The sequence below is a fragment of the Apodemus sylvaticus genome, chromosome 13 (assembly GCF_947179515.1).
Source record: "Apodemus sylvaticus chromosome 13, mApoSyl1.1, whole genome shotgun sequence".
Taxonomy (NCBI): Eukaryota; Metazoa; Chordata; class Mammalia; order Rodentia; family Muridae; genus Apodemus; species Apodemus sylvaticus.
In genome coordinates this window covers 45,060,188-45,081,020 of record NC_067484.1, presented here as the reverse complement: position 1 = coordinate 45,081,020, position 20,833 = coordinate 45,060,188, and the positions used below count along the sequence as shown (strand labels likewise).

General features: G+C 41.2%; 2 protein-coding genes across 3 annotated transcripts in view; both read left to right on the top strand.

Annotated features, from left to right (window-relative positions):
* Window positions 1-20,833, top strand: part of Sncaip (synuclein alpha interacting protein) — a 144,104-nt gene that overhangs the window by 52,848 nt on the left and 70,423 nt on the right. For both annotated transcript variants that reach the window (XM_052201394.1, XM_052201395.1), the window contains exon 2: window positions 17,531-17,633. In XM_052201394.1, the coding sequence (XP_052057354.1) occupies window positions 17,577-17,633 (57 nt within the window). In that variant the 5' untranslated portion in view covers window positions 17,531-17,576. The remainder of the gene's footprint in view (window positions 1-17,530; window positions 17,634-20,833) is intronic.
* Window positions 5,014-5,985, top strand: LOC127698129 (uncharacterized). The gene has a single exon (XM_052201399.1). It carries the CDS (start codon window positions 5,014-5,016, stop codon window positions 5,983-5,985), a length of 972 nt encoding a protein of 323 aa, XP_052057359.1.

The following is a 20,833-nucleotide window of genomic DNA, read 5'->3' as shown; positions in this document are numbered from 1 at the left end:
TTCCCTCAGTCTGTGAAGTTGATCTTAGCACTCCTGGGAGGCCATAATGCCCCAAAGAAGGCAGTGTGTGGTGTTTTATCTCCTCCCACTCCAGTACCACATAAGAACAGCAGTCTCTAGTTAAGAGCCTGGGATTTCTTTTTCTTTTATTGAAACTTCTAGGCTGAAATCTTTAGAACTTCTTCACATGTGCTTTTGAGGAAACCTAGATTGCCTCAAGCCACGCGGAATGCATTTACATCTGAACCACTTTCCATGTGATTGTGAGTTGAAGTAAAAAAAAAAAAAATCTAAATAAGTTTTAGCAGTTTGAGATTTGGAACCTAGCCTGGGCCATGTAAATCCCGCTTCGGTTCCCTTTCTTTCTGTTAAATCCGATGCCAAAATAAATGGAAGCCATAGAGAACCTTTGAACTCCTCAGTTCTCGTGTGACCTCAGTGAAGTTGGATTGGCAGAACCAGTATTTGGTTTTCAAAAGAGTGGTTTTTTTTTTTCATTCCTCCCTTAGAGTAACCACAGTCACCTTCCTTGGTGTTGAATATAATACTGCTTCCTGGACCGTTTGTGCTCTGGCGTATGCTACTAAAGACACCCATTGGGGTGCTCCTTGAAGATCATTGGGTGGCATCCAGGTTTCTCAGCACCTTGCATCACCACTCAGTCATCTTCACGTCACCCTCTTCCTTTTCCCTGCCATAAGCAGTCAAAGCATGTGGCCTGGAGTTTAATGACACCTCCTGTGACAGTTACAGCAAGTTGGCATAGCTTTGCTAGGCTTTGGATTCCTTGTCTGTGAATGGGGATTAAAACTGATACCTCCCATGTGCATCTCTTTCTTCTCTAAATTCTTTTAATTGAACAAATTACATTCACATACATGTGTGTGTGTGTGTGTGTGTGTGTGTGTGTGTGTGTGTGTATTTCATATTACCTTTTCTCACCCAATATCTCATAAACAAACAGCAGTTTTTAGTTAAGAAGAGCCCCAAGGTTCTTTAAAACTTCCAATGGAGATCTTCTATGGTCAGCACATGGAAGTCAAAGAACAGCTTGCTGGGGTTGAGTTTCTCCTTCCACTGTGTGGGTCCTGGAATCAAACTCAAGTCATCGAAATTAGTAACAAGTGCCTTTACCCCCACTGAACCATCTTACCTGCCCCCACCAAATATTTTGCTCTTGTAGATGTAGTTTCAGAGGGTGGTAGAGTTTAGGAACCTTGGAATGCTCCATGAGAACATTAGGATAATTCTTATGAGGGCTTACAAGTCAAGAAGACAAGGAACTAATCACAGACACAAATGAGGATTCTATTGGGAACTGAAATGTGGGTCACCCTTGCTACACTATTCAAAGACTTTAGCTACATCCTATTCCTACCCTAGAGCTTTACTGAAGGCCAACCTAAGAGTTTTAACTAGGATATTTAATGGAAAATTATGAATGGTAAAGCATTCAGACTAGAACCTGGGATCATACCCCAAGGACAAACTCCCCTACCTTCCAAAAAGGTTAATATATGAGGAACAAAAGAATCCATGTGCTACTTGACAAGACCAGTGTGAGTTTTCTCAGATATCTCAAACTCATCAAGGGCACCCTTTAAAAAAATTTTTTATATGATCTATGGTAATTTCATGTATATCTTGATTATATTCTCTCTCCCTCTTGCAACTGTTCCAAGATCCATCCCCTTCCTTTCCTGTAAAACTCTGTGTCCCATTTTTCTCACTTATGCTAATCTTTGCTACCCAAAATATTCTTAGATGTGAGGCCTTCCGCTGGACCATGTTTGATTTATCTGTATGCCTATGTCACTGTAGGGGCTCATGAATGTTGGCCCTAGCCTTTTTATTTTTAATTTCATATAAGGCATTCCAAACTGGTATATAGATTTATGGGGTTCTTTATGAGATTCAGAATGAACATTCATGTTTACTAATACTGAGAGAAAAAGGAAAAAAATTATTGCCATTCAAAAATCTGCATGATTTGTATAAATCAGACCCTCCTCCAAAGAAGTAAATTTATGGGCTTTATCTGTTGGGTGGAGCAATTGTAAATCAAAAAGTGGATGTAATAAATAGTCAACAGAAAATCCGTATTTGCCAGTGTATGTGGAGACACAATGAGAACCAATCATGCAAGGCTGTGTTACTCAGCTTCTCAATGCTAGACCAAAATAACTGAGAACACAACTTAAATGGAGGAAATTTATACTTCACAGATTTGGAAGTTCCAGACCATGACCAAAGACTCTGCCCCTAATATGCCCATACAGCTGTCAACTCATCAGCAGCTCATCTCTTGACGATGTCTCCGAATGTGGGTGTGTGTATATGCATGTGTGCTCGCACACCCACACAGGTATAGGTGTGGAGCATGTGCACACACAAATGTGTGTGTATACATGTAGAAGCCAAAGCTCAACCTCAAGAGTCAGTCCTGAGGATCCATTTACCTTGTTTTTATATAGAGCCTCTCACTAGGTTCAGGGGCTTGCAGGTTAGGTGAGCATGGGTGGACAGTGAGCTCCAGGGACCCAGTGCTGGATTGTGAGCACACTCTACCATGTCAGGCCTTTTTCTGTAAGATCAAATTCATGTCCTCATGCTTGTGAGGCAAAAAACATTACCAACTGAACCATCTTCCAATTCTCTCACAGTTACCTCTTCTTATCACCAGCATCTAGGGACAAAGCTTTCAACAAAATGAGTCATTGGATCGGGGGTGGGGGCACTTCATATTCAAACCATAACACTAGATTCTCTCCTTATCAGTTTCTAGCTCTGAGCAATTTGCTCTCCAGACTTCTATTTCCTCAGTACTGAAATGAGAATGGTATTAAGGTTTAAATCATATTAAGATTGCAAAGCAAGACAATATAACTTGTTTAAGTTGGTGGTAAGTAATTTATAGTTCATAATAATACATAAGCGTTATGGCTTTATGGTTGTTACAACTAATATAGCTATAATCATTAGAGAGAGGGAAAATGCCTGTGCCTGAAATTGATTGGGGTTTTGAAGGAAAAAAAATTGATTACAAACACTAAAATTCTCTAATTATCTTAGCAGTTCATTAAAGACATAAGGAGTTAATCTTTCCAATTCTAATGGATTGTGGGGCCCAGCTTTTCTACCTACTTATAGTGTCAAAAATGTCTCATCAAGTGCAGACTAGAAGATTCCCATACCCTTGAGGAAAAGAATGGGAGATGCAAGTACTTGCTTTATCATTATGTAGATAAGGTATCAGCTAATTTCCTACCTCTAGAGTCTAATTCCTAGTGTGGCCAAAGTTAAACAGAGAGAGAGAGAGAAAGAGAGAGAGAGAGAGAGAGAGAGAGAGAGAGAGAGAGAGAGAGATAGCATGCATGTTTTCTTGAAAAAGCCTTGGTTGATAATATATTCCAGTTTCATATCATTATATTATATTATTCATTTATTATATATAAAAATTGTAATTATATATCACTTATAATAGTAGATTATACAGGGTCACAGTATTTTGACTTCTCTATAATTTGTGTGCCTTTGTAAATCAGGAACACAGCCCTGTTCTGATGACCTCTTGGAATACAAGGAAAGATGGGAGAAAATGTTAGTAAAGAAAGCAGGGAAGGAAAATGGAAAGAAACCAGGGAGAAGCAACTGTGGGAGAAGAAGGAAGAGAAATAAACATGGGATTTATGCCCATGTTTCAATAATCATAATTATATGATTATAAATTTATTATTCATTATATAAATATGTTCCTCCTGGATAACTGTAAGCTCTTGACAAGAAGCCACTAAACTTGGAGTTAGGAAGAAATGAACGCCACTGTTCAAACCTGTACCAGCCAGCTCCAGTGTACCATTTGATCAGGCGGAAGAACGTGGTTTGACAGTTCAGGGTAGGATGACTGATGACATCCCCCACAAGCAATTTCAGTGTAGGTCAAATACAGATGTCCAGTCCAGCATGACAGTGTTGCTCAAGGAGGAATGCCATCTCACCTGCCCCAGCTTGTGCAATTACTCTATCATCCACTTGCAAGGACAAACGCTGCTACCAGCATTTCTCAGAACTCATGCCAAATGACGCATGACTGTAGTTCATCCCCAGAATGGATCATTATGACACACTTAACAAACAAGTATTCATCCAAAATGTGCAGTGATGGCAGATGGGTATTTGTGTGTCAGGTTCTCGCCCTTGCTTCGTGCTCACCATCACCTTTAGGAGGGAAGTCATTGCACTCCTTGTGCCCTAGAAGAGAGATTCACTAATCACTGCCAAACTGTTAACAATTCGGGGGACCTGGTTGTGAGCAGAAATCGCATGTTTAGTTCTCTCCCTTCTCCCCAGTTGCTTCTCCGGATTTCTTTCCATTTTCCCTCCCTGATTTCTTTACCAATGTTATCTCTCATCTTTCCTTGTGTTCCTGCTTTGCAAAGGTGTACAAATGATAGAGAAGGCCAAACTGGCATGTTGCTGTATAATCTCTCTCACATTATTGCTCTTATTCTGAATTCGCCACTTGTTTATTTTGAAATCTGCCTTGTTCATTCTTTAGATTTTTTTTCATGGATGAAGTGTGATGAGTTTGACCTCTGGCTACACTTCCTTCACTGTCATCAATTTATTCTCCCCTTTAGGGTTGTTGGACATTGATCATACCTTTATAGGAATTATATATTTAGGTATGACAACACTATAAATACATTTCTGAGAATTCTTAATTACATGGTAATAGCTGCACCTTTTTTGGTCACTGTTAAAAGTCCCTGGAGAGGATGAAACACAATTCTCTTGGGAAACAGTTTTGTTTTCAACCAGCTGGGTTACTGAAGCAAGCAGAATTCTCTTACACAGTCTGCTGGAACAGTGACCCACGTACAGGGCAAGATTTCGGCAACCTGGTGGGGATAGAAAACCCTCAGCTCATGTCAGTAAAGACCTCTAGCAGTTTGAAAGCCTAATGACTGGAGTCACAGAGAAGATTTCTTCAGGCACAGTTCAGCATCTACCATGAAGTCCTCTGCAGGCGTGCTTGAGATAATCGCCTGCGCTGTTTTCATCCTCGTGAGTTTCGTAGGGAACATATGTTTATTTTATTCCACAAGTAAGTGCATCACCGGGGGCCTGCAGACATCTTTTCTCCTCATTATCAGCCTGGTGTTTGTCCATCTTATTAAAAACCTGGTGGTGAACATCCTCAAGATTGTTTACTCTTCTGGTATCTTGCTAGACTCCATTGGCTGCAAAGCTCTGCACTTCTTTGCAGCTTTGACGACTTCCCTGACCATCTGGTTCATGTTACACTTTGCGTTGTTCTACCACAGGAAACTTTACCAAATTGTCCACCCCTTGAGTGGAGCTGCAAACCCGAACCAACAGAAGTACTCCTTCAAGGGAATTTCTGCACTCTGGGTGGCTGGTGTGGCCGTGTATATCCCAGTGTTGATTTATACTAGAAAACCAGAGCACGTCAATTCTGGAAATGATACGGGTTCCCTATCTACTAAAAGAATGTACATGGATTGCTTAACTGGCTTTGCAAATGAGCAGGTAGAGTTTTACTATGGGAAAATATTTTTAGTTTTGATTGATATCCTTCCTCTAGCCATCTTGGTGTTTGTCTGTTTCTGGATGGCTTGCCTCCTTTTAGAGAAGAAGAAGATGACATATGGCGACATCTGGATCGGAGATGATGACTCAGAAACTGAAGTCCTCCGAGGGGCCAAGTTCAGTATCTTGCTAATGTTGCTCATCACACCCCTTTGGATTTCTCACTTTATCTTAGTCTATTTCTTGAAGGACTTGGCGGCGTATGTCTTTATTCCAGCTGTTCTTACAACCCTCTCCTCTGGCTTCTCTGCTCTCAGTCCTTTTCTGCTTATGTTGGTTAATTACAAAATGAAGCTGGTGTCCTTCTGCGGAGCCCAACGGGAAAAATCCACACCACAGCCTGCAGACGTCATTCTGTCTCCATATGCTTAATGGCTGAGTGAACAGGCTCAACTGAAGCTCCTGAAAGCTGGCCCTGTCACTGGAGGGCACAGACGCAGCTTTCAAAGCCCTCGACAAATTCCCAAAAAGATGGCTAGAAAGCTGACTCCTATAGGAACTGTTTTCTTAGAGAGACGATGCAAGTAGATAAAAAATACTATGTTGTTATGAACTGAAGAAAAACAGCCATTATGCCATTTACTATTTAGGACAGTGGTTCTCAAACTTCCTAATGCTGCAACCCCTGTAACATAGTTCCTCATGTTGTGGTGACCCCCAACCATATCATTTTGTTGTTACTTTATAGTTGTAATTTTGTTAGTTATGAATCATAATGTAAATATATGATATGTAGGTTATCTGTCGGGGTTGCACTCTACAAGTTGAGACTACTGGTTTAGAATAACACTCCGTGTGTGTGTGTGTGTGTGTGTGTGTGTGTGTGTGTGTGTGTGCCTGTTTCCTTCCCCCGCCATGTAGAATTTCTAGAGAAGGTCGGTGATCATCAGCCTGTAAATGAGCTCAGCATTAAGTATTTACTCTGTGCAATACGCTGTATCTTTAAAAAACAGTGTTGTTGAAACCAAGGTCAACAGTTCCTAGATGAATTCCTCTAGGTGCACCTGAGAAAATTGCATTTCCATCCTGTGATTTTCCTTGAAAGGACTCCAGACATACTGGAAGTGCATTGGATAGATGTTCAGTGTCCAGTGTTTACAGGTTTAATTATACTATCTCACAGAATCTGGGAGCAAATTTGATTCATTGCCCCTAATATAAGTCTCTAGTAAAATACAGCTAGATAAAAAGTATTGAATTCAAGTGTTGATATATGCTTAGTCATACTCAAGTGTGCATGATGTACAGATATTTGGTTGCCTTTGGCACATAACCCACTCTCCTTGCTTGATCATATAAACATGAAACTACATTTTGTTTTTCCTTCAGAAAAGAAACTACATTGAGTTTATAGATAATGTATTTCTTCTTTTGGTCATTAAATGGGTGCATTTACAAAAGGCAAGAAAAATGTAAGAATCTTCATAATTATTTGATTTCTAGATTTGGATTCAATTTTAAAAGAACATTATAATTCTAATTCAAATTAGATAATAAGGTTTTCATTTTACTTTTTATTCTTGATTCTTGTAGTTAGTTATTGTAGCTGCTTAAACTTCTATAGTCCAGTAAATAACTATTTTAAATGTCTATGCAAAAAGCTGTGTACAAAGCAGTACATTCAAATCTAATTCCTAATAATTCTTTTTATAACTTTCTTGCAGTAGCCATATATCTAGGGATTTTTCTGCAGTTTTAGTGAATAGATCTCTTGAAATTGAGATTCTTGCTCTACAAAGACTGTCACAATTATAAATCTGGATATCATTTACCGAAGAGACTTAGAACATAATAGTTGCTAGGCAGTGCTGTAGAGAAAGTAAATTTTAAAGTAACCAAAGCCACAATTCTGTAAGGACTGTGCACCATTGTGTGTCCCTTGTTTGACACAGAGAATGTTTTAAAAGTCAGACTTAAGAGCTTCTGAGACTTCCGGGTGGTCTTCATGGGAAATGCTTAGTTGAGTCCACCGAGGCAGTTTAATCAGAGGGCACCAGGCACATATCCTGGATAATGAAGTTAACATCTGGAGAGATGGAGGATGTGGGGAAGAGGTCGCCATCTTTTAATTAAATGCAGATGTAGCCAAAGCTAGAAGTAGCCATTGATCTTATGTAGTGGTTCTTAAATGTGGTTCTGGGACCAGAAGAAACAGCACGACCCAGGAACTTGTTAGAAATGCAGATTCTGGGACTTCACCTCAGACCTGTTGAACCAGAAAGCTTGGGTTTAATACAGCAAGGTTTTAATGAACCTTCTGGGTGACTTTCCTGGATGGAGCAGCTTAAGAGTCACTAGTCTATGTCTGCTCCAAAGTTTAATCCTCACAAATGGTCATAGTTAAAGCCAAGATAACTGACTCAAGATGTCCTCTCCAATGTTCCTCGTGTGTGTCGCTGCCATGTCTGCCTCCCTCAAAAACAGCAATCAGGTTTGCCATCTGTGTTCCATACATTGTCAACAATAATTGCCAAACAAATAAATCCACTGTAGAAATTAAGTCATTTTTTGCAAAACTGAGAATAAAGCATGAAACTTCAGGTGTGCAAACAATTTGAAACTTGGATTTGGATAGTTTCTTATAGTTTCTCAGGATCCAGTTTCCAGATCATTCCACAGTTATGTCGAGAAACCAGTGCAAAACATGGCTGGCTTAGGCCCAGCTCAACTTCCCAGAGCTAGCACTCCTCCTCCTCCTCCTCCTCCTCCTCCTCCTCCTCCTCCTCTTCCTCCTCCTCCTCTTTTCTTCCTCTCCTCCTCTTCTTCTTCTCCTCTTTTTCTCTTCTTCTTCCTCCTCCTTATCCTCCTCTTCTTCCCATTCCCAGTTATTCATCTAGATTTGGCCTGATTAGATCATGGTTATGTCCTTGTGGAGTTAATTTTCATCTATAATGGAAAATCATGTGTTTCCTGAATAACCTATACAGTCCACTCTTTCAAATAATTTTCATCTTAAAACTTTTATTCATTCTTAGTTCTGTCAAATTCTTGCTGGGATCTAGACTGCATGGATGAAGATAAGAGAGAATTGGCAAACACTGTCAAAGTAGTGTTTAGTGGGTAATAGTGGGTCAGGGCTGTTGGGGGAGCTTTGGAGATATTTCCTGACTTCATCTCTGACCACACAGCATCTTTCACTGAGCTCAGTGATGGATTCTTATCTCCTCTCTCTTGCTGATGGCTCAGTACTAGATGATGGCTCAGACCAGACTTCTCACTGATGCGTTTTTTGCCAGGCCCACTTTGGTCACACAGAGCACCGTGCTCTATTCTAGTTCATTCAGTGTGTCATTAGACACCACATCTTTTCTCAGCCTCAACTTTCAGAGGCTCCCTCTTAGAGTCTAAGACATGCTCAGGAAGTCAAATGTTTCTTATGTACTGGTCATTAATTTTTTGAAAGAGACAAGGATTTCATGTATGTTTGGATTTCTTGTCTCAGATATCTCTTAGTTCTGCTGCAGAAGAGAAGAATTGCCCAACCACAAGCTCTTTTCCTCCCTTATTTTTTCTTGGTTCATCCTAATCTATATCTTTATACAAAGTAACTCCAGGAACTATACATGTTTTTTTTTTCTTTTTGCTGTAAGTCTATATGCCTTTTTGAACCTTCTCTGGTATAGATGCCATGAACGTGGGGTGTTTCCATCCTCAAAAGGTATTTTAAATATACTCATCTTATATCCCATACACAGACACAATACTGATCCCAAAGAATTTATCTACCCTAAGGTCAAAACTAGAGTTTCTTCATCCCTAATGGTTTAGAGTAAGTTAGCTGATTCTTTTTGGTTTCAGAAACCACAAATTAATTCGTTCATGAGCAACAATTTTAAACTGTTAAGTCAAAAGTTAAAACTGTTAAAAAAAAAAAGACCATTATCTACAGAGATTTATCAGAGAAATCCTGATCTCTAGCAAGAGTTCTACTACTACAGTACTATCTTAATTACCTTTTCAATAAGACATAATATAGAATATTCATACATTGTAAAACCAATAGATCTTAGCTGTGTGATAAAATAGCAATCCATTGGTAATCAGAAACAATTATTTCCAGGTCACCTCATTAGCAAATGCACCAGTGGCTTCCATGTGATACTTTATGGCACTTAATGTTAGGTCTAACTTGGAGTTTTGTTCTGTGGGTTGAATAGATTCATGATAAGATTCTCAGTGTCATTAGTAAAACATGTACTTTTGTGGGACATGAATTTTCTAAGTTCTTTTGTGAAAAAGAATGATTGTCATATATCTAACATTTTCTTAAACATGAAGCTGAACTAAACTACTAATCAACAAACTGGTGGGACATGATGTCTCACATGCTAGTTGGTATAAGGTGTTTGCTGGACTTCTGTCCTTCTCGTCAGCAGTGATGGTCACATCTGGCTTTCTACTTAGGATCCATAAGAAAGATGGGTAATTCACTGGGTGCTACAGTTCTTGAACACTTGGACTAGTATAACCCAGGGATGGAACTATGTTTTGGGATTCTCATCAAGACAGCTCAAAGCACAGCAATGTTTCAGGGCAGGAGAAAACCTGAACCTTCTCGCGGGTCATGATTTGGGTGGGCTGCCCTTCTCTTGACTTCAGGACACAGAACTTGGCCATGACGTTCCTGAGTGTTGCCATCTATAAAATTGGAAGTGCATAAATGCCGATCATGATTCATGATGCCTTCGTTTCTCATAGAACAATCCAAAATAAAGTCACAGTAAGCATATTGAAGGTGATTTGGAACAGAAAGTGTTTGATGCAGATGCAGGGTTGCTTTAGTGTTGCAGTTTTAGCAAGAACTTGATAAGGGGTATGGGGGTGCTTGGCTTTAAATTCATACTTTTGACTGTGTGTCTACAAGACATTACATAACCTTTCCGAACCTCTGGTTCTTTATCTCCATAATGGAAATTATGAAGATGTTTGTAGGGTCTTTATAAGACAAAGTGATAGAGAATATATATAAAATCATCCAACCCTCTAGGCTCCAGAGATAGTTTAGAGGTTAAGAGATCTTAATGCACAATTGTGAGAGAACATCAGTCTGGATCACCAGTACCCACATTGAAGGATTGGTAGGGTAATGCAAGCTTTTAAACCCAATGCTATGCAGAGCAGAGAGAGACAGGAGGGTCCCTGGGACTTGCTGTCTACCAGCTAGCTCAGTGAGAGACTTTGTCTCAGAGAATAGGGAGTGAGAGAACAGGGCATCTGATATCTTCTGGACTCTGTATGCATGCACAAGTACACAGCATGCACTCATGCATACACACACACTCACATACACACATGTACTACACACACCACACTCACATTCACACACACAAACACATATACCTCACTCACACATTCACACACGTACATCTACCACATGCATCACACTCACACATTTATATACACACATACATGTGCCATACATACCATACTCTTACACACACATATGCATGCAACACATTCACATATTCACACACACATGCATGTAACACACACACACACACGCGCGCGCGCGCACACACACACACACACACACACACACTAACCCAGTTCTAGACCTCCCTGCTCAGTTTTCTTCCCATCCTGTTCCAGGTGCAGCCTTCAGACCCTCTCCCCTGCAGCACTCTTATTCTGTTACGCGGATGTCTTTTGTTTGCTATCAAAATACTCAACAATGGTTTTCCAAACATGCCAGAAAACTTGATATCCTAAGAACACACTGGGCTTGGAAATCCTCCCGTGGTCACTCCTGTCTATCACCCAGGTCTACTCCTCACCCTTCAAGTCTCTTTCTGAAAGGAAAACTACAGAGGTCAGTGTGAGAGTCACCCTCTCTTGGGACTTCCCTTTCTCAACTCTCTTTTGCAAGCTGTTGTGACCATGCTTCTATGACTCTCCCAAGACTCATCCTCGCCTAACTCTCACCCACACCAGACAGCCCTCCCTATCCCCAGGATCTAGACTCCAGTTCGTAGACACTTATTTATCACAGCAAGCACCACAGTAGACTGAAATGGCTTGCTTCCTTGCCTGGTTCCCCTTGAACCGTATGTTCCATCTTCATGTGGAGCACATACTCCTCTCCAGCACGTACGTTCAGACTGTTCTGTAAGTGAAGAACTGGAGAGACCACAGCTCTGTTCTTTCCCTCTGTTCCTCAGATGTGCTTCCTGGCACTCCTAGTGCTGTCTCTTTCTAATAGAAAGTTCTTGTCCCTATCATTTCTCTGCTTCAAGAGTAGGCATTTAGCAACTGCCGTGCTTCTGGCCACTGTTGAATCAAAGAATGAAAGAGAAACTGAATCCAACATTTGGAATCAGTTGCTTCCTTGCCAGCCAAGCCGCAGAGCCAACTGGGGACATTTCTACCCAAGCCTTCCAGGTCTTCATTTGTAATATTTTTTTTTCAGTTCTTATATTGAACAAAGTAAACAGTGTCTGTATGCAGGCCTGTAACTTGAAAATGTATCTGAGTATAAATTTGGCAGGGGATCATGGAGTGTAGGGAGTGGTGATCTTTTCCCAAGTGTTAGTGGATTACAGGGTAAGGAAGTGAGTCTCCATGCAAATTAACTGAAGTTACCTCACCACTGAGCGCACTCTGCTCATATATGTTGACAGGCCCAGCTTATTTCTAATTACCCGACCTCATAATATACACGCATAAAAGTAGGAATGGAGACTTTGACAGGAGAGAAGAAATGTATGTAATTCCAGCCCTCAAAACGACTCCACATGAATTCCTTCTAAATGGAGTGAGGCAATACATTTTCAAAAGAATTTTGGTAGAGCAATTTATGTGATGTGTGAGTGTAGTCACAAATCAATGTGCCTGTTATGAGCCAAGCACACCAGAATGTGTGTATTACCAGAGTGCAGTTCCTCAAAGAGATTCTGTTGGCTACTCTGAGGATTTTCCACTGATGCTGCCATTACCCACCAGATTTTTGCAAGTCTTCATTTGGAATGACTTTTTCAGAGTCTGTCTACAAGTCATACACACACACACACACACAGAGAGAGAGAGAGAGAGAGAGAGAGAGAGAGAGAGAGAGAGAGAGAATTATTCTAATGACCTGCTTGCCTTCTATTGTCACATTTGACCCCTTGCTACTTTAAGTTTTTCCCCAGCTAATGGGAGTAGTGGAGCCATCCCTGAGGTGACCTCATTGACAGAGAGCACTGACAGACCCTTTAGCACTGGAGAGATTTTCTCAGCTAAAGGTAGCAGCCTCTCACAGACCTCCTCACAGCGGGCCTCTCGGTTCACTCTGAACTTCGAAAGCCAAGTTTGAAGTTTGAGCAAAGTTGTCTTCCAGTCTCTTGGGCTCTCCCAAAGAAGAGGACCAGGATGTTCGGCAGCTTCTGGGGAACACGTGAGCCTCGACTAGCTGGCTCTGTCTCCCATATCTGAACATTTTCCTTCTTGTTGTAGCAATTTTTGTACCCAAGCAGAAGAGCTAAACTATTCAAATGTATTTTCTTCCTTTTTACTCTTCTCTCCTAAACTTCAAAAATATTATTCTTTTCCTTCATGCATGCATGGATAACAATACATTGAAGAGAAATTAAAAGCTCAATGGAGTCTGAATTGGGAATATTTCAGTCACTTGACAATACACCACCAAAGGGGCCATATATTCAGAGATGTGGGCTGTCGACAGGCAGGGGGGCTTCAATACAAATAAAAGCCTCCAGGAAAACAAAAGTGATCAAATGAAAGTAACTTCCAGGGTTGGGGATGATGATGTCTGGTGCTATAAAAAAATAAAAATTAAAAAATAAGGGATGAAGCCCTGAGATTCTAAAGCAACAGCGGTTCTCAGCTTCCTAATATTAGCTGCAACCCTCATGTTGTGGTGAGCTCCCAACCATAAAATTATTTTCATTGCTACTTCATAACTGCAATTTTGTAACTGTTGTGACTCATAAATAATTTTGGAGATAGAGGTTTGCCAAGGGGATTGCAACCTATAGGTTGAGAATTACTGGGACCTAAAGAGTCCAAACGTGGGAGAGGGAAGAGGGCTTATGGGACTTTTGGGAAGGGGAGATCCAGGAAAGGGGAAATCATTTGAAATGTAAATAAAGAATATATTGAATAAAAAAAGGGGTCCAAACGTGATTCACAGTAACTAAAATCACATACAAAGGTTTGAAGCTGAACTGCTCTTTCTGGAGACAGGTCTCCAGAACGTATGTTTCGCTTAAGGAGGAAGCCTGATCTTGTCAGACTGGGTAGGAGCAGCCCACCTGCAGCTAAGCTGCCGCTATGGACCAGAAAGAGGAAGGCTTTGGGGTCTTTTTCTGTGCTGGCACTTGGCATGAATTCCTGCCTTCCCCTTTGCCCACACCGTGTAAACCCACACAGGACATAAGAAATCAAGACCCTTCCACCCTCCAGTTGTAAAGGGGAGGAAACATAATCCGTACCTCGTAACTTTTTATTATGTTTGCAAGGGTTTTCTTTCCCTTCTCTAATATTGGAGGCTATGAAACAAAAATGGTGACGTGCCAGTTGTTTATTTATTAAAATAAATTTTTATTAAAATAAAAAAATGTGTTGCTCTTGCGGTATGCCTTTTGAACGATCAGAATACAACACACTCAGTCTTAGAATACAAATGAAGTCAACGGTCTTGGCAGGAGCCACCGACTAAAAAATGCAAGAGGGTGGTGGTGATACCTACTGTTTAAAACCCCATTCCTTTCTTCAATATGTCTTCTAAGGTTCCAACTTAAATGGACTGATTGCATGGCAGGCCTGAGTGGAGCAGCCTAAGAGAGCGCTGCTGAACTGGAGTATACAACTTAGTAGGTCCCATGAACACCTGCCATTCCATCATGGCTACTGGGAATGTGGACCCATGTAGCCAAGGCAAGACTTTAAATATTTTTAAAGCAAAGCCAAAAATAAAAAAAAAAAAATTCATGTGACGTCACCCAAGGTCTACAAGTTGGCAACTCCTTTGTCACTGAGATTTTTTTGCTCTTTTTATTTTCCTTTTTTGTAAGACTCCCACAATTGTTTTTAGAAATCAAACAAACAAATCTCACCTGTGGGACCGACTTGACCATGGTCCCAATATGTACCCTGCGTGGTTGGGCTTTCTGTTAGGGAATATATGTCATTGGTTGAGTAAAGGGTCTTTGGGCTTCCAAGCTAGGTGGATGGAAGAGGGCTGAAGAATATGAAAGAATTAATGAAAGCATCAATCAGCTGCCAGCACACCTTTTCTTGTGTTGTCACTTGCAGCAGCTGCCTAGACAGAGCAGCATCCCCAACCCCCAACATCTCAAAGGGAGGGGGGACACTGATAGCCAGTGGAAAAGCACACGGGAAAGGGGCGAGAACCAATAGTGACCACAGGGACAACTAAAAAGACCTCTGGAAATGTGGCCAGGACTGATAAACTGTGGAGATTTCCACACATTAGAAGTGGCAACATAAATACACTCAGAGTGACCCCTTGAGAGAGATACACTGTTGAAGCCACACAAAGGGAACCAGGTTACAGATAAAACAAGCCTTCTTAAAAGAGATGGCTCTGTAGGAAGCAATGGAGTGTTTCAGATGCACTGTCTTCTGATCTTCAGAGTTTAAAAATCGCACCCCCACCTCCAAGGGCAAGCACAAAACTTGTATTTTTGCTTCGATGTGACAATTCATGTCATCCTCTATTTCCTTTCTGCTGGCTTGGCTACATTTACATAAGCATTGCCCTTTCTACTGTCAGAACACCAAGAATGGACTCAGTAACTACATGCTAATTGAGTTGCATAAGGCATATTCGTCTGAGATTTATATTTGGTCTTGCCTTTCTGTGTATTTTAAGATCTCTAGTTCCCAGCTCTTGTGTAGTCTCGCCTCGTTGTTTATTTGTATTTCTGTGTTCTCTGTGATGCTGGTACATTACTGTCCCATTCTGGACCATCTTGCTATAAAATGGTATAATTACAATAAGCATAAAAACAATCTTACCTCAAATATCTCACTTGATTTCATTCTCCTGTCCTCGCCACAGGCCTGGATCATTGTGTGTCATTTTAATTACAGCAAGTATGGTCCATCCAAGAAAGGATTAGAGTGTGGCTGCCTGGGGAAACCTGGTCGCAACACACAGTGTTGTCAATAGGTCTTTCACCAAAGCCATGGGCAGACCTGAGGATCCACAGTTCACCGTAGGGGTGCAGACCAAGGGGGAAGAATGGAAGCTAGAGGGAAGGCTGTTAGCCGATGAGCTAACTGCCATCGGTGAAATCCATGGTCTGGGTTGTCAGTGCATGGAAGAGAAAGTCACAAGGACATGTGTTTTGCTTTGAAATGTTCTGTGAGGGTTACAGGGAAAGTAATGTGCTTTGACTTCTAAGCGCCTTGTCTCATGACTATGTTTTAGATTTTTATCAATTAAAAGATGTCTGTCTTTAGATTTTATTTTAATAGATGCCATATTATTCTTTAAAGCTGTGATTTCAGAAGAGCTGTATCCATATATCACAAATAGATCATTTCATGTGAGCCCCTGGATGGTTGTGTATTGTAATTAAGACGGCGGGTGATGCATGCATGTTGGAGAGGGAAGAGGAAACATGGGAACATAAATTTGGTCATGGGTTTAAGGTATAATCATTTTTCTGTAGCATAGCTATGCCATTTTCATGACTTAAAAGGAGATATGGATTAAAATATTTAAAGAACTATGTGCTTAGAATAAGAATTCCCTTTAAAAAAAATAAGCCAGCTATCCAAGAATGGAAGCCGAGGCAGGAGAATCATTGTAAGTTAGAGACCAATTTGGTCTACATTGTTGCAGGCCAGGGATGGCTATGCAGAATGACGCTGTCTCAGTAGTATAAACTTAAAAGCCTGCTTAGTCCTTGGTCTTCTATGAAGAAGCTCTGTCATCTGTCTAGATGCACTTTCAGTGTCCAGTCATTTTTGTGTTCAGCAAGGTACACCTTCCTGACAGAATCAAAAGAGCCAGGCACGAACCATTTACAATTCTCACATGTGAATGCGTAAGACAATCTGTGTAGTAAGAGAGACGTGCTGCAGGAAACAATCCTTTTCCAGTATCTGAGAGCCGACAGAGGGTAACGGCTCTCCTGGGCACCACCAGGAGTTCTCCATTTCTGTTCCTGACGTGCATAGGTGCCTCTGTCACTGCCGACGGCGATGATAAGTGACGGGAAAGGAAGTGGCAAGCGATGTGTCTTGCCCTGACAGACTTAAAAGGATTGCCACAGGCATCCCTGAGGCAAATGCTGACTGAGGACATTCCGGTGACCGCATCGGGCCACTCTGGCCCTCTCAGACAATGAGAGGCAGACTGCATCGTAATAACTCAATTCAAATCTAGACTTACCGCCCCACCTCCTTCCCTGTCTCCCTCACCACGCTTGTTGAATTCTAAATTTTAAAATAGCCATTACTTTTGATGAGTAGGTATCTGCCCTGTACCAGCAGGATTACTATGGCTATGTCCTATTCATTGCTCTGTACACAGCAACCAAAGAGATGCCCACAGAAAATACCTGAAGAGTTTCCCTAACAGTTGCAGGAGATTGTCTTTCCATCAAGTTCAGATGTTCACCTAGGGGATAATGGGAGCAGGGTAAGGGCTTTGCTGAAAAGTAGCATTGATCATGGGGGGAACTCTGACCCCAGTTACAGCCCAGGAGAAGATAAGTGCAAATCAAGTACAGCAAAGGATTATGGGTGCTCCCTGGGGAGTAGTGCTGTGCACTGAAGGAGCTGTGCTCAGGGCTTTTTGCAAAGCCTGGCTTTGGGGGGAGAAAATGTGCCTGGGGCAATGCTATTACCTATTCTGGTTTTATTTGTTCAAATAGAGATATTAATTTTATTTATAAATAGCTAACCTTTAGCCCTGTTTTTTTTTTCCTGCTTCTGCCTTACCCAGGACATTATAAATATTTGGCCTTACTCAAAATGTACAAAGAAGAATAATGGAAGCCCCTGAATACCTTGATTTGGATGAAATCGACTTTAGTGATGACATTTCTGTAAGTATCACGATTTACGAGCAATGTTTTCAGTGTTCTACCCTCCACGCTTGTAAGCTACTCTTTGACTCATCTGTATGTCCACACCTCGTCCAGCTTCGTTTATGAACTGAAAACGAGCTCTGTAACAGACACAGTGTAGTTTGGGTTGGGGGCTCCCTGAGTGTAAAGAAAATAGTGCCTAACTGTGCATGAACTCTGCTCAGCCCTGCTCAGCATTCCGCTCCTCATCTGTTCTAAGGTTGTTTGACAATTATGGATGAGTCTGTTTGTAAAGCTTGATGAGCACCTGCTCACAGTTTAACCTACGAACACCCATTCCCGGCTTCCTTACATGACTATATCACAATGAGCATCCTCTCAAGTTCACAAGAACAGACACCAAAGCCAACTTGACATTAGATGAGAAATAAAGGGAGGGTGCAGGAGAGATGGCTGAGCATTTACGAACAAGCACTGCGCATCCAGAGGATCTGGTTCAGTACCCAGCAGCCATATCAGGTGGCTCACAACCTCAGCCTCGTGAAACTCCAGCTCCAGGGCAGCTGGCGTCTTCTGACCTCCGTGGACACTGTGCTCATTCACACACATATATGCACACACATGTACAAAACTAAAACTAAATATTAAGATATAGGGGCATTTCCCAGTCATTGAAAGCATCAAAACACAGATTGAGCCACTTGGGGATATTGGCAAGTCGTGCATTTGATAAAGACCAGAGCAGCTGACCTCTGAGGTCCTCTCATTCTGTAATGTGTGGGCTGATGAGTCCCTCAGATCTCCCAACAGTCACGCCCGGCTTCTTCTTCATTCATTAAAGCTTTTGTCCTGAGCAAACTGTCTACATACGGCTTGCCTAGAGCTGCATGTGATTCCGTCCATGCCATGGAATCAGTTCTGTCACCCAGCAACATGTTGGCACTGTCACCCCAGGAGCTCACAGCTTCAGACCTCATGCTCTTTGACATCTCAGAGCCTGGAGCTTCAGGTCACCACTGGATGCTCCTTGCAAACAGCAGGCTTACTTTGATTTGCATCTGGCTGGAGGTTTATTCCTGTGATGTACTCCACACTGTGCATAACAGACATATTGCGTATGACAGTTAGATTGCAAGGATAGATATGATATATCACCTCTTTCATACAAAAAAAAGATCATTCTGGTTTTGAACTAGAAAAATATGACTTCATTATTCAGCCTACTTTAGCTTCTGGTTAATTTTTATTGGTCATTATTCAGACTAATGCGAAGAGTCCTCTTTTCCACGGCGTGTGTGTGTGTGTGTGTGTGTGCACGCGCGTGCATGCATGTATGTTTATGTGTATTTGTGTGTATGCATGTGTGTGCATGTTTGTGTGTAGTGTATGTGTAGTATGTGTGTGTGCATGTGTCTGTGTTTGTCTGTATGCATGTGTGTGCATAGGTGTGTGTAGTGTATGTGTGATGTGTATATGTGTGTGTTTGTGTATGTATGTATGTGTATGTATTATGTGTGTGTTTGTATGTGTGCATGTGTGTGTGTGTGTTAGTCACTGTTCTTGACTTAAGAAAGTGTTCAGAATGTGATTCTTCTATAACTATTCCTCTTAAGGCATTTGGATTTAAATGAAAGCCAAAAAAAAAAAAAACCCAACTTGATAGATAGTATAAAATTTTTTGGAAATTTGGAAGAGAGAAAGAACAATTGCATTTTCATGAAGAGTTTTATAGTAGCTCTTGAGGTCTAATGTCAAAGTTGTAGTTTGAGAGTTGATTTTTGTGTTATCATTTTTGGTTTTGGGTCAAGCAGTTTGTTTATTCATTTGTATATTTGCCATGCTATGAACAGAACCCACTGAATCTAGGCATGTCCTACCTTTTAATTATATCCCCAAACCCTTGGTTTTGTTAGACAGAGTGTCATTTTTAAGTAATTAATTATTTTATTTATTTACATCCTAAATTTTATTTATTTACATCCTAGATGTTTCCCCCCTCCTGGTACCCTTTCCCAGAGTTCTTCACACCATCCCCCTCCCCTTCTCACTGAGAAGATGTCTCTCCTTGGGTATCCCACTTCTGTGGAGCAAGTCTCTACAGGATTAGGCACATCTCCCGCTGGGGCCAGACAAGGCTCCTCTGCTAAATATGTGCCAGGGGCTTCAGATGAGCCTGTGTATGTTTTTATTTTTGGTGCCTTAAGTCTCTTGGAACTCCCCAGGGACCAGCTTAGTTGAAATTCTTGGTCTTCCTAAGGGCTTGCCATCCCCTTCAGTTCCTTCAGTCCTTCACCTAGCTTTTCCACAGGGGTCCCTGATGGCTGATGGCTGTAAGTATCTGTAATTGTCTCTGTCAGCTGCTGGTAGAACCTCTCATAGGACAGCCATTGTCGGCTCCCAGACAGGATGTCATTATGTGGTTCAGGCTGTCTGTGCGTTTATGATCTCCTTCCTCAAACTCTGAGGCAGGTGTTATACAACTGTCCAGGTTGTGTTTTAAGAAAACAGTCTTTGAAGGCAGTCAGCCTAGGCTCCTAGCTTCTTCTGCCCTTCATTGGCTGGATGATTTGAGGGATATAAATTTCTTTCCTGAGCTACTCATCTAACTTTTAAAATTGTTTTAATGTTTGGGTGAAACGATAATATATGGGAAGCACTTAGCTTGGCACACAGTAAGTTACTCTTTAAAATAGTAGCCTTTGTTATTATTTCAATGAATAATACAATAATATTTATCTGACCAATAGTGGAGAAAGAACTCGAGGGAAAAGACCAGGCATGGTGTCAAGATTTTCTTTTAAGTACAACAGAGCAGTTGTATTTACAGAAGAATCGGCTGGCAGCAGCCCATAATTTTGATGAATTAGGAAGCTCTACTTGAAAGATAAAATGTATTAAGCAATAACTGAAGCTGTTTAGCAAATTGGGTTACAGGATTATACAATGGTTCAGCCTTTCTAACTTCACCACTCTGAACCATAAATTCAGATTTCCATCAGTAATAATGTACCTTTACCCAAAGTTTCCCTTTTAAGTGGGCTCTCATGGTTGGGTCTTCAGCACGAAGATTAAAACTTAAACCAGGTGTGAATTGCATAGCATTGATGAAATAATTAGTAACACTTAGTTGCTTCCCGAGAGTCAGGCAGCATCTTAGTCAACCTCATGCTGTTTCTATGGAGTAGGTACTAGAGCCATCTTTTGACAGATGAGGACAC